The 14,643-nt window shown below is 63.8% G+C and overlaps 1 protein-coding gene across 2 annotated transcripts in view; it reads right to left on the bottom strand.

The window, feature by feature from the left end:
• LOC139250690 (hematopoietic SH2 domain-containing protein homolog) overlaps positions 1-14,300 on the bottom strand; it is a 63,871-nt gene extending 49,571 nt beyond the window's left edge. Inside the window, exons 1-2 of one of the 2 annotated variants that reach the window (XM_070873066.1) lie at positions 14,182-14,300; positions 1,444-1,595 (exon numbers count right to left, since the gene is read on the bottom strand). In XM_070873066.1, the coding sequence (XP_070729167.1) occupies positions 1,444-1,568 (125 nt within the window). In that variant the 5' untranslated portion in view covers positions 1,569-1,595; positions 14,182-14,300. Of the gene's footprint in view, positions 1-1,443; positions 1,596-13,944; positions 13,966-14,181 lie in introns of those variants that run through there. The other variant, XM_070873067.1, reaches the window with a different exon arrangement.
• Positions 14,301-14,643: the final 343 nt, after the last annotated feature.

Below are 14,643 nucleotides of genomic sequence, written 5' to 3' on the forward strand. Positions count from 1 at the left end.
AGCACTGTGTGTGGGCCCAGGGGGGGAGCACTGTGTGTGAGCCCGGGGGGGGGGGAGCACTGTGTGTGGGCCCAGGGGGGGAGCACTGTGTGTGGGCCCAGGGGGGGAGCACTGTATGTGGGCCCGGGGGGGGGGGGAGCACTGTGTGTGGGCCCAGGGGGGGAGCACTGTGTGTGGGCCCGGGGGGGGGGTGCACTGTGTGTGGGCCCGGGGGGGGCACTGTATGTGGGCCCGGGGGGGGCAGCACTGTGTGTGGGCCCAGGGGGGGGGGCAGCACTGTGTGTGGGCCTGGGGGGGGGGGGCAGCACTGTGTGTGGGCCCGGGGGGGGCACTGTATGTGGGCCCGGGGGGGGCAGCACTGTGTGTGGGCCCGGGGGGGGGCAGCACTGTGTGTGGGCCCGGGGGGGGGGCAGCACTGTGTGTGGGCCCGGGGGGGGGGGGCAGCACTGTGTGTGGGCCCGGGGGGGGCACTGTATGTGGGCCCAGGGGGGGAGCACTGTGTGTGGGCCCGGGAGGGGGGGGGGGCAGCAGTGTGTGTGGGCCCGGGAGGGGCACTGTATGTGGGCCCGGGGGGGGCAGCACTGTGTGTGTGCCAGGGGGGGAGCACTGTGTGTGGGCCCGGGGGGGGGGGGGGGGGGCACTGTGTGTGGGCCCGGGGGGGGCACTGTATGTGGGCCCGGGAGGGGCACTGTATGTGGGCCCGGGGGGGGCAGCACTGTGTGTGGGCCCGGGGGGGGGGGGCAGCACTGTGTGTGGGACCTCTCTCTTCCCCAAGCCCCCATGGCTGACTTTCCCCCTCCCGATTGTCATCCCCAAGGGTCCCTGGTTCCAGCCTTCTGCGGCTGGACTTCTCTCCCGGCCTCTGGCCACGATGTCCATTTGTCAATGGGGTGTCACGGTTACGACCGCTCGGAACGCCACATCTCTGGTCTTGCCGGGTTCTTCGCCATTTGCTCGGCCGTGCCCGCCCCTTCCCAGCTTCCTGTAAATATCGTGCCCCAAGAATTTGCAGGGCGACGGGAAAAGCTCAGGGGAGTGGCAATAATTGGATTGCTCTTTCAAAGAGCCGGAGAGGCACGATTGGCCGAATGCTGTGAGACTCTGTGGAGCAGTGGAGTCCTATACCCCACACCGTCTCACGGACTCGAAGCTCCCTCCCACGTCTGGTGCCCAATGATGGGCACGGCCTCCCCCAGCACCCCCACCACCTCAGCTGGCTGGCGGATTGTCAGCTCAGCATTTTATTTGCTCTCTGAATGTGGCCGTACGCTGGACGAATGTTTTGTGAGTTGCCTCTCCCAGCCCGTGACACCACCTGCCGTGGACCATAGCTGTCGGCAGGGAGGGACTCTCACTTCCTGAACCTGGCCCACTTACCCCCCTTCCAGCTGCCGGCCCCGGGACCCCCCAGAATGGTTCAGGAAGTATTGTGGAGAGACTCACCTCCTGGAGATGATGCCGTGAAACCATTCTGGGATGGCGCCGTCTCTGACGATCTTCGAGGCTTGAGTGGCGATGAACCAGCTGATGGCAGCTCTCCGGGTCACAGCCAGATTCGGAGCATCCATTCGGGGCAACCTTTGGTTTAACGGGTCCTGTCGGATCACAATGACAGAGGCAAACATCACTTGTACAGGTTAACCCCGCACCCTACTCCACCAGCCTCATGTCCAGACCAACCTCACCATAGAGCACCCCATTACCCTATCTCACCAGCGTGTCTGTAACACAAACAATCGGTGATAACATTGTGTGGTATACGTCAATGATTTAAATGTAGGGGGCATGATAAAGAAATTTGTGATGTTACATATATCGGCCGTGTGGTTGACAGTGAGGATAAAAGCTCTCGACTGCAGGCTGCTCAGTTCGGCAGAAATGTGGCAAATGGAATTCAATCTGGAAAAGTGTGAGGTAATGCATTTGGGGAGGGGCAACAAAGCAAGGGAATACACATTAAATGGGAGGATACGGAGAGGTGTGGGTGAAACAGAGAGACCTCGGAGTGCATGTCCACAGATCCTTAAAGGTAGCAGGACAGGTAGATAATGTTGTTAAAAAGGCACACAGAATGCTTTTCTTTATTAGCCGATGCATACAATACAAAAACAGGGAAGTATATGCTAGAATTGTATAAAACACTAGGAGCAGAGTGAGATCAGGGCCCAGGAGTGAGGTCGGGGCCCAGGAGGGAGGTCGGGGCCCAGGAGGGAGGTCGGGACCAGGAGCGAGGTCGGGAGGAGCGGAGTTAGGACCCAGGAGCGAGGTCGGGACCAGGAGCGAGGTCTGGGCCCAGGAGCGAGGTCGGGACCAGGAGTGAGGTCTGGGCCCAGGAGCGAGGTCGGGACCAGGAGCGAGGTCGGGACCAGGAGCGAGGTCGGGAGGAGCGCGGTCAGGGCCCAGGAGCGAGGTCGGGACCAGGAGCGAGGTCGGGACCAGGAGTGAGGTCAGGGCCCAGGAGCGAGATCGGGACCAGGAGCGAGGTCAGGGCCCAGGAGCGAGGTCGGGACCAGGAGCGAGGTCGGGACCAGGAGCGAGGTCGGGACCAGGAGTGAGGTCAGGGCCTAGGAGCGAGGTCGGGACCAGGAGTGAGGTCAGGGCCCAGGAGCGAAGTCGGGACCAGGAGTGAGGTCAGGGCCCAGGAGGGAGTTCGGGACCAGGAGCGAGGTCTGGGCCCAGGAGCGAGGTCGGGACCAGGAGCGAGGTCGGGACCAGGAGCGCGGTCTGGGCCCAGGAGTGAGGTCAGGGCCCAGGAGCGAGGTCGGGACCAGGAGTGAAGTCAGGGCCCAGGAGCGAGGTCGGGACCAGGAGTGAGGTCAGGGCCCAGGAGGGAGGTCGGGACCAGGAGCGAGGTCGGGACCAGGAGTGAGGTCAGGGCCCAGGAGCGAGGTCAGGGCCCAGGAGCGAGGTCGGGACCAGGAGCGAGGTCAGGGCCCAAGAGGGTGGTCGGGACCAGGAGTGAGGTCAGGGCCCAGGAGCGAGGTCAGGGCCCAGGAGTGAGGTCGGGACCAGGAGCGAGGTCTGGGCCCAGGAGCGAGGTCGGGACCAGCAGTGGGGTCTGGGCCCAGGAGGGAGGTCGGGGCCAGGAGCGAGATCAGGGCCCAGGAGCGGGGTCGGGACCCAGGAGCGGGGTCAGGAGCAGGAGTGAGGTCGGGAGGAGCGAGGTCGGGACCAGGAGCGAGGTCAGGACCCAGGAGCGGGGTCGGGACCAGGAGCGAGGTCGGGACCCAGGAGCGGGGTCGGGACCCAGGAGCGGGGTCGGGACCAGCAGCGGAGTTGGGACCCAGGAGTGAGGTCAGGGCCCAGGAGCGAGGTCGGGACCAGGAGTGAGGTCAGGGCCCAGGAGCGAGGTCGGGCCCAGGAGCGAGATCGGGACCAGGAGCGAGGTCGGGACCCAGGAGTGAGGTCGGGACCAGGAGCGAGGTCGGGACCCAGGAGCGGGGTCGGGACCCAGGAGGGAGGTCGGGACCAGGAGCGAGGTCGGGACCAGGAGTGAGGTCAGGGCCCAGGAGCGAGGTCAGGGCCCAGGAGTGAGGTCGGGCCCAGGAGCGAGGTCGTGACCCAGGAGTGAGGTCAGGGCCAAGGAGCGCGGTCTGGGCCCAAGAGTGAGGTCAGGGCCCAGGAGCGAGGTCGGGACCAGGAGGGAGGTCGGGACCAGGAGCGAGGTCGGGACCAGGAGTGAGGTCGGGACCAGGAGCGAGGTCTGGGACCAGGAGCGAGGTCGGGACCAGGAGCGAGGTCAGGGCCCAGGAGGGTGGTCGGGACCAGGAGTGAGGTCAGGGCCCAGGAGGGAGGTCGGGACCAGGAGCGAGGCCGGGACCAGGAGCGAGGTCAGGGCCCAGGAGCGAGGTCGGGACCAGGAGCGAGGTCAGGGCCCAGGAGGGAGGTCGGGACCAGGAGCGAGGTCTGGGCCCAGGAGCGAGGTCGGGACCAGCAGTGGGGTCTGGGCCCAGGAGGGAGGTCGGGACCAGGAACGAGGTCAGGGCCCAGGAGCGGGGTCGGGACCAGCAGCGGGGTCGGGACCCAGGAGCGGGGTCAGGAGCAGGAGCGAGGTCGGGAGGAGCGAGGTCGGGACCAGGAGCGAGGTCAGGGCCCAGGAGTAGGGTCGGGACCAGGAGCGGGGTCGGGAGGAGCGAGGTCGGGACCAGGAGCGAGGTCAGGGCCCAGGAGCGGGGTCGGGACCAGGAGCGGGGTCGGGACCAGGAGCGGGGTCGGGACCCAGGAGCGGGGTCGGGACCAGGAGCGGGGTCGGGACCAGGAGCGGGGTCGGGACCCAGGAGCGGGGTCAGGACCAGGAGCGGGGTCGGGACCAGGAGCGGGGTCGGGAGGTGCGAGGTCGGGACCAGAAGCGGGGTCGGGACCAGGAGCGAGGTCGGGAGGAGCGAGGTCGGGACCAGGAGCGAGGTCGGGACCCAGGAGCGGGGTTGGGACCAGCAGCGGGGTCGGGACCCAGGAGCGGGGTCAGGAGCAGGAGTGAGGTCGGGAGGAGCGAGGTCGGGACCAGGAGCGAGGTCGGGAGGAGCGAGGTCGGGACCAGGAGCGGGGTCGGGACCCAGGAGCGGGGTTGGGACCAGCAGCGGGGTCGGGACCCAGGAGCGGGGTCAGGAGCAGGAGTGAGGTCGGGAGGAGCGAGGTCGGGACCAGGAGCGAGGTCGGGAGGAGCATGGTCGGGACCAGGAGCGAGGTCAGGGCCCAGGAGCTGGGTCGGGACCAGGAGCGAGGTCGGGACCCAGGAGCGGGGTCAGGAGCAGGAGCGAGGTCGGGAGGAGCGAGGTCGGGACCAGGAGCGAGGTCAGGGCCCAGGATCGAGGTCGGGACCAGGAGCGAGGTCAGGGCCCAGGAGGGTGGTCGGGACCAGGAGTGAGGTCAGGGCCCAGGAGCGAGGTCAGGGCCCAGGAGGGAGGTCGGGACCAGGAGCGAGGTCTGGGCCCAGGAGCGAGGTCGGGACCAGCAGTGGGGTCTGGGCCCAGGAGGGAGGTCAGGGCCAGGAACGAGGTCAGGGCCCAGGAACGGGGTCGGGACCAGGAGCGGGGTCGGGACCAGGAGCGGGGTCGGGACCAGGAGCGGGGTCGGGAGGAGCTAGGTCGGGACCAGGAGCGAGGTCAGGGCCCAGGAGCGGGGTCGGGACCAGGAGCGGGGTCGGGACCCAGGAGCGGGGTCAGGACCAGGAGCGGGGTCGGGACCAGGAGCGGGGTCGGGAGGTGCGAGGTCGGGACCAGGAGCGGGGTCGGGACCAGGAGCGAGGTCGGGACCAGGAGCGAGGTCGGGAGGAGCGAGGTCGGGACCAGGAGCGAGGTCAGGGCCCAGGAGCGGGGTCGGGACCAGGAGCGGGGTCGGGACCCAGGAGCGGGGTCGGGACCAGCAGCGGGGTCGGGACCCAGGAGCGAGGTCGGGAGGAGCGAGGTCGGGACCAGGAGCGAGGTCAGGGCCCAGGAGCGGGGTCGGGACCAGGAGCAGGGTCGGGACCCAGGAGCGGGGTCGGGACCAGGAGCGGGGTCGGGACCAGGAGCGGGGTCGGGACCCAGGAGCGGGGTCAGGACCAGGAGCGGGGTCGGGACCAGGAGCGGGGTCGGGAGGTGCGAGGTCGGGACCAGGAGCGGGGTCGGGACCAGGAGCGAGGTCGGGAGGAGCGAGGTCGGGACCAGGAGCGAGGTCGGGACCCAGGAGCGGGGTTGGGACCAGCAGCGGGGTCGGGACCCAGGAGCGGGGTCAGGAGCAGGAGTGAGGTCGGGAGGAGCGAGGTCGGGACCAGGAGCGAGGTCGGGAGGAGCGAGGTCGGGACCAGGAGCGGGGTCGGGACCCAGAAGCGGGGTTGGGACCAGCAGCGGGGTCGGGACCCAGGAGCGGGGTCAGGAGCAGGAGTGAGGTCGGGAGGAGCGAGGTCGGGACCAGGAGCGAGGTCGGGAGGAGCATGGTCGGGACCAGGAGCGAGGTCAGGGCCCAGGAGCTGGGTCGGGACCAGGAGCGAGGTCGGGACCCAGGAGCGGGGTCAGGAGCAGGAGCGAGGTCGGGAGGAGCGAGGTCGGGACCAGGAGCGAGGTCAGGGCCCAGGATCGAGGTCGGGACCAGGAGCGAGGTCAGGGCCCAGGAGGGTGGTCGGGACCAGGAGTGAGGTCAGGGCCCAGGAGCGAGGTCAGGGCCCAGGAGGGAGGTCGGGACCAGGAGCGAGGTCTGGGCCCAGGAGCGAGGTCGGGACCAGCAGTGGGGTCTGGGCCCAGGAGGGAGGTCAGGGCCAGGAACGAGGTCAGGGCCCAGGAACGGGGTCGGGACCAGGAGCGGGGTCGGGACCAGGAGCGGGGTCGGGACCAGGAGCGGGGTCGGGAGGAGCGAGGTCGGGACCAGGAGCGAGGTCAGGGCCCAGGAGCGGGGTCGGGACCAGGAGCGGGGTCGGGACCCAGGAGCGGGGTCAGGACCAGGAGCGGGGTCGGGACCAGGAGCGGGGTCGGGAGGTGCGAGGTCGGGACCAGGAGCGGGGTCGGGACCAGGAGCGAGGTCGGGACCAGGAGCGAGGTCGGGAGGAGCGAGGTCGGGACCAGGAGCGAGGTCAGGGCCCAGGAGCGGGGTCGGGACCAGGAGCGGGGTCGGGACCCAGGAGCGGGGTCGGGACCAGCAGCGGGGTCGGGACCCAGGAGCGAGGTCGGGAGGAGCGAGGTCGGGACCAGGAGCGAGGTCAGGGCCCAGGAGCGGGGTCGGGACCAGGAGCGGGGTCGGGACCAGGAGCGAGGTCGGGAGGTGCGAGGTCGGGACCGGGAGCGGGGCGAGTTTGGGACCGGGGAGCGGGGCGAGGTCGGGACCAGGAGCGGGGTCGGGATCCGGGAGTGGCGCAGCGTGGACCGGGAGCGGGGTCGGGAGGTGCGAGGTCGGGACCAGGTGCGAGGTCGGGACCAGGAGCGGGGTCAGGACCAGGAGCGGGATCGGGATCCGGGAGTGGCGCAGCGTGGACCGGGAGCGGGGTCGGGACCGGGAGCGGGGTCGGGGCCCAGGGAAGGAGATTATGGCCAACAGTGAGATTGTGAGGCCTACACTGCGTCCTATGAATCCCAGAGAGAGAGGACCTGTGGGAAGGAGAAAGGAAGTCAGTCGGAGTATGCGTGTGTACGTACTAGACCCATGCAGCGGAGCCTGGTCTTCAGTCGTCTTGGACCCCCTTGCCACTGGGCCAAGACCTTGCTCTGCCAAACCCTTGTGGTGGCTGGTGTGCAACAGCCACCCCACGTTAAAAGAACTCACACACAGGCATCTTCCACCCTTCAAAATGAAGTTCTGGACCTGAAACATCAGGACCCTCATGGACAACCCCAACAACGACAGATTGGAACGTGACATCGCTTTCGCTGCCCAGGAACTCAGACGTTTCGATGTCGACATCGCCGCCCTAAGCGAGAGCCAGCGGGCAGGGGAAGGCCAGCTCATGGAACCAGGGGGTGGTTAAACTTCTTCTGTAAAGGTAAACCAGAAGCAGAACGCCGCCTCCATGGGATGGGCATCGGCGTAAAACATGAGATAGTGGGCCGTCTCAGAGACTCCCCCTGCGGGATAAACGAATGCCTCACGACCTTTCGGCTCACCCTAGCCCAGAACCAGTGCGTTGCGTTCATCGGTGCGTACATCCCAACACTGGAAGCTACAGATGAGGCCTAATAGGAATTCTACTCCAGCCTCGAACAATCCCTGTCCCGAATCCCAGCAAGTGACAAGCTGATCCCCCTTAGCGACTTCAACGCCAGAGTTAGAAAGGGCACAGGCCTCTGGGGAGGTGTGATCGGCAGAGAGGGGGCAGGGAAAACCAACTCCAGCGGTGCCCTCCTCCTGACAAAATGCTCAGAACATAGCCTCGCCATAACCAACACCTTGTTCTGTCAGAGAGACAAGTACAAGGCTTCGTGGCAACACCCTCGCCCCAAGCACTGACATCTGCTCAACTACGTCATCGTCCGAGCGAGGGGCCGCAAGGACGTGCCCATCACCCGCGCCATGACAGGAGCCGACGGCTGCTGGACAGACCACTGCCTAATCCTCTCTGTCATTAACATCAATGTTGCCCCAAAACAGTGTCAGCAACAGAAACAATGTCGCAGGAAAATCAACACTGGAGTACTCACAGACCCTGCTAAGAAAGCCCCATTCAGCCAGCGCCTCACTGCCAACCTGTCGACTCCCAGTGACCCAGAGACACAGAGTGCCCACAGTGCCTGGTCTGCCCTCAAGGCCTCCATAATCAGCACCCGTGAAGAGACACTCAGTCACTCGACCAGGAAACACCAACGACGAGAGTGACCAGGAGATCCAGGAGTTAATAAACCACAAACGCAAGGTATTCTTGGACTGGAAACAGCAACACAACTTGAGAGCAAGAAAGCAGCTCGACAGACGGCTGAAGGCCGACTGGCAACAAGGGCAGACGTCAATGACAAGGTCCAACACCACCGTAGTGTGCCAGCGCAGACTTCGGTCGCCTGAGGAAGACAGTGTTTGAAGACCAGGACCTCAAAGCCAACACCAAGCTCATGGTCTACAGAGCAGTTCTGGTCATCACATGATAGGAAAGATGTGATTGCACTCGAGAGGGTGCAGAGATTTACGAGGATGTTGCCAGGACTGGAAAACTTTAACTATGAGGACAGATTGGAGAGGCTGGGGTTGTTTTCCTGAGAACAGAGGAGGCCGAGAGGAGATTTAATTGAGCTGTGTAAAATTATGAGGGGCCGGGCTAGAGTGGATAGGAAGGACCTATTTAGGGTCGATAACCAGGGGGCATAGATTTAAAGTAATTGATGGAAGGATTGGAGGGGAGAATGAGGAAACATATCTTTACGCAGAGGGTGGTGGGGTCTGGAACTCACGGCCTGAAAGGGAGGTAGAGGCAGAAAACCTCACCACATTTAAAAAATACTCGAATGTGCACTTAAAGTGCCGTAACCTACAGGGCTACGGACCCAGAGCTGGAAAGTGGGATTAGGCTGGGGTGCTCTGTATCGGCCGGTGCGGACACGATGGGCCGAAATGGCCTCCTTCTGTGCTGTAAGTTTCTCTGATTCTATGATCCTGTGCCAAGTGTGAGCTCCATATTTTAGTGGTGATCCCAGGACATCTTGTACTGAGAAAGCACTGAGGGGGCGGGGTGGGAGTTGACAGGGGAGTGTACCCGAAACCCCCCCTCACTCCCAGGGACATGTACCCCAACCCCCACTCCCACCCCCAGGGGCGTGTACCCCAACCCCCACTCCCCCCCCCCAGGGACATGTACCCCAACCCCCACTCCCACCCCCAGGGGTGTGTACCCCAACCCCCACTCCCACCCCCAGGGGCGTGTACCCCAACCCCCACTCCCCCCCCCAGGGACATGTACCCAAACCCCCACTCCCACCCCCAGGGGCGTGTACCCCAACCCCCACTCCCACCCCCAGGGGCGTGTACCCCAACCCCCACTCCCCCCCCCCAGGGACATGTACCCCAACCCCCACTCCCACCCCCAGGGGCGTGTACCCCAACCCCCACTCCCACCCCCAGGGGCGTGTACCCCAACCCCCACTCCCCCCCCAGGGACATGTACCCCAACCCCCACTCCCACCCCCAGGGGCGTGTACCCCAACCCCCACTCCCACCCCCAGGGGCGTGTACCCCAACCCCCACTCCCCCGCCCAGGGACATGTACCCCAACCCCCACTCCCACCCCCAGGGGCGTGTACCCCAACCCCCACTCCCACCCCCAGGGGCGTGTACCCCAACCCCCACTCCCCCCCCAGGGACATGTACCCAAACCCCCACTCCCACCCCCAGGGGCGTGTACCCCAACCCCCACTCCCACTCCCAGGGGCGTGTACCCCAACCCCCACTCCCCCCCCAGGGACATGTACCCCAACCCCCACCCCCCGGGGCGTGTACCCCAACCCCCACTCCCACCCCCAGGGGCGTGTACCCCAACCCCCACTCCTCCCCCAGGGACATGTACCCCAACCCCCACTCCCACCCCCAGGGGTGTGTACCCCAAACTCCACTCCCACCCTCAGGGACGTGTACCCCAACCCCCACTCCCAGGGGAGTGTACCCCCAACCCCGCCACCCCAGCAACATGTACCCCAAACCCCCCACTCCCCCGCAACGTGTACCCCAGCCCCGTCAGGGGAGTATACCCCAAACTCCCCCCCCCCCAGCGACGTGTACCCCAAACCCTTCCCACTCCCAGAGGAGTGTACCCCCCCCCCCACCATAGCCGAGGGACCAGTGCACGTCTCAGGCAATCTAGACGGAACTGGGTGCCAGTCTCATTTGCTTTGCAAATCGAACCTTCGCAGGCTTTGCATACGTTCACTGCACCTGTTCCACAGACCCTGCACACAGACCCTACACACGGGCCCTACACACGGACCCTATACACGGACCCTACACACGGGCCCTACACACGCCCTACACACGGGCCCTACACACGGGCCCTACTCACGGGCCCTACTCACGGTCCCTACTCACGGGCCCTACTCACGGGCCCTACTCACGGGCCCTACTCACGGGCCCTACTCACGGGCCCTACACACGGACCCTACACATGGGCCCTACTCACGGGCCCTACTCACGGGCCCTACACACGGGCCCTACACACGGGCCCTACACACGGGCCCTACTCACGGACCCTACTCACGGGCCCTACTCACGGGCCCTACACACGGACCCTACTCATGGGCCCTACACACGGGCTCTACACATGGGCCCTACACACGGGCCCTACACACGGGCCCTACTCACGGACCCTACTGACGGGCCCTACACACGGGCCATACACACGGGCTCTACATATGGGCCCTACACATGGGCCCTACTCACGGGCCCTACACACGGGTTCTACACACAGACCCTACACACGGGCCCTACACACGGACCCTACTCACGACCCTATACACGGGCTCTACACACGGACCCTACACACGGGCTCTACACACGGACCCTACACACGGGCTCTACACACGGACCCTACACACGGGCCCTACACACGGGCCCTACACATGGGCCCTACACACAGACCGTACACACGGACCCTACACACGGGCCCTACTCACGGACCCTACACACGGGCTCTACACACAGACTCTACACACGGGCTCTACACACGGCCTCTACACACAGACCCTACACATGGGCCCTACACACAGGCTCTACACACATACCCCACACATGGGCCCTACACACGGGTTCTACACACAGACCCTACACACGGGCCATACAGACGGACCCTACACACGGACCCTACACACGGGCCCTACACACGGACCTACACACGGGCTCTACTCACGGGCCCTACACACGGGTTCTACACACAGACCCTGCACACGGGCCCTACACACATACCCTACACATGGGCCCTACTCACGGGCCCTACTCACGGGCCCTACTCACGGGCCCTACTCACGGGCCCTACACACGGGCCCTACACACGGGCCCTACTCACGGGCCCTACTCACGGGCCCTACTCACGGGCCCTACACACAGACCCTACACATGGGCCCTACTCACGGGCCCTACTCACGGGCCCTACACACGGGCCCTACACACGGGCCCTACACACGGGCCCTACACACGGGCCCTACTCACGGACCCTACTCACGGGCCCTACTCACGGGCCCTACACACGGACCCTACTCATCGGCCCTACACACGGGCTCTACACATGGGCCCTACACACGGGCCCTACACACGGGCCCTACTCACGGACCCTACTGATGGGCCCTACACACGGGCCATACACACGGGCTCTACATATGGGCCCTACACATGGGCCCTACTCACGGGCCCTACACACGGGTTCTACACACAGACCCTACACACGGGCCCTACACACGGACCCTACTCACGACCCTATACACGGGCTCTACACACGGACCCTACACACGGGCTCTACACACGGACCCTACACACGGGCTCTACACACGGACCCTACACACGGGCCCTACACACGGGCCCTACACACGGGCCCTACACACAGACCGTACACACGGACCCTACACACGGGCCCTACTCACGGACCCTACACACGGGCTCTACACACAGACTCTACACACGGGCTCTACACACGGCCTCTACACACAGACCCTACACATGGGCCCTACACACAGGCTCTACACACATACCCCACACATGGGCCCTACACACGGGTTCTACACACAGACCCTACACACGGGCCATACACACGGACCCTACACACGGACCCTACACACGGGCCCTACACACGGACCCTACACACATACCCTACACATGGGCCCTACACACGGGTTCTACACACGGGTTCTACACACGGGCCCTACACACGGACCCTACTCACGGACCCTACACACGGGCTCTACACACAGACCCTACACACGGGCTCTACACACAGACCCTACACACGGGCCCTACACGCGGGCCCTACACGCGGACCCTATACACGGGTTCTACACACGGACCCTACACACGGGCTCTACTCACGGGCCCTACACACGGGTTCTACACACAGACCTACACACGGGCCCTACACATGGGCCCTACACACAGACCCTACACATGGGCCCTACACACGGACCCTACACACGGGCCCTACACACGGGCCCTACACACGGGCTCTACACATGGGCCCTACACACGGGCTCTACACACAGTCCCTACACACGGGCCCAACACACAGACCCTACACACAGACCCTACACACGGGCTCTACACACATACCCTACACATGGGCCCTACACACGTGTTCTACACACAGACCCTACACATGGGCCCTACACATGGACCCTACTCACGGGCTCTACTCACGGGCTCTACTCACGGGTTCTACACACAGACCCTACACACGAACCCTACACACGGGCCCTACACACGGACATTACTCACGGACCCTACACATGGGTTCTACACACAGACCCTACACACGGGCCCTACACGCGGACCCTACACGCGGGCCCTACACGCGGGCCCCACACACGGCCCTACACGCGTGCCCTACACATGCCCCTACACGCGGACCCTACACACGGGCCCTACACACGGGCCCTACACGCGGAACTTACACACAGAGGCTGAACTCCAAGTCATAGTCAACACCTTCACTGAGGCGTATGAAAGCATGGGCCTTACACTAAACATCCGTAAGACAAAGATCCTCCACCAACCTGACCCCGTCGCACAGCACTGACCCCCCATCATCAAATCCATAGCGTGGCCATGGACAACGTGGACCACTTTCCATACCTCGGGAGCCTATTATCAGCAAGGGCAGACATTGTCCCCAACACCGCCTCCAGTTCGCCAGCGCAGCCTTCGGCTGCCTGAGGAAGAGAGTGTTCGAAGATCAGGCCCTCAAATCTACCACCAAGCTCATGGTCTACAGGGCTGTAGTAATACCCGCCCTCCTGTATGGCTCAGAGATGTGGACCATATACAGTAGATCCCTCAAATCGCTGGAGAAATACCACCAACGATGTCTCCGCAAGATCCTAGAAATCCCCTGGGAGGACAGACGAACCAACGTTTGTGTCCTCGATCAGGCCAACATCCCCAGCATCGAAGCACTGACCACACTCGAGCAGCTCTGTTGGGCGGGCCACATTGTCCACATGCCCGACATGAGACTCCCAAAGCAAGCGCTCTACTCGGAACTCCTACATGGCAAACGAGCCCCAGGTGAGCAGAGGAAATGTTTCAAGGACACCCTCAAAGCCTCCTTGATAAAATGCAACAACCCCACCAACACCTGGGAGTCCCTGGCCAAAGATCCCCCTAAGTGGAGGAAGTGCATCCGGGAGGGCACTGAGCACCTCGAGTCTTGTCGCCGAGAGCATGCAGAAACCAAGCGCAGGCAGCGGAAGGAGCGTGCGGCAAACCAGACTCCCCACCCACCCTTTCCTTAAACCACTGTCTGTCCCACCTGTGACAGAGACTGTAATTCCCGTATTGGACTGTTCAGTCACCTGAGAACTCAACTTTTAGAGTGGAAGCAAGTCTTCCTCGATTCCGAGGCACTGCCTGTGATGTTCTGTACAGTATACAGACACAGGTACAAGAGGTTCCATTATTTTAAACCGTCTTTAACGCGAGCTGATGGGCCGACAGCCTGAGACCTCAATCAGACGTGGCTCCCTTGTTTAAACACGAGTATTAAGTTTGTTGACTTGCACTGTTAGAAGTGACGGGTGATTTCTCCACAATGACAGCACCAACCTTCGCATTATCGCCCCCAGGCCGAGATCCGCCTGCTCTGGTCCACACAGTTCTGCTCGCTGTGGTTGGATGTGTTTAACTAACACTGTGCACCAAGTCTGATGCTTTTCCTGGCATGTGTGACGTGAAACAGGTTCAGAGTATTTGCTTATCTGTGCAGTGCCAGGAGTCGCTTTGTTCAGATAACGTGACTCACACCAGGAAGTGGCAGCTCCCAGATTTTCCAATCTCCATACAGTCATGAAGCTCCAAAAGAATTAACTGTTTCAGTACCTCATCGTGTGTGCAAAAAAACTGGCCCATGTCTGAACACCAATTTACCATTACCTTTCAGCTGCTCACCTCGAGCTCCACTGTTGCTCCTTCTGCTGAGAAAGACAGCGGCCCAGATTATAGAAACATAGAAAGTTACAGCGCAGAAGGAGGCCATTCCGTCCCATCGAGTCTGCACCAGCCGACAAA

The sequence above is a fragment of the Pristiophorus japonicus genome, unplaced genomic scaffold (assembly GCF_044704955.1).
Source record: "Pristiophorus japonicus isolate sPriJap1 unplaced genomic scaffold, sPriJap1.hap1 HAP1_SCAFFOLD_411, whole genome shotgun sequence".
NCBI classification, from domain to species: domain Eukaryota; kingdom Metazoa; phylum Chordata; class Chondrichthyes; family Pristiophoridae; genus Pristiophorus; species Pristiophorus japonicus.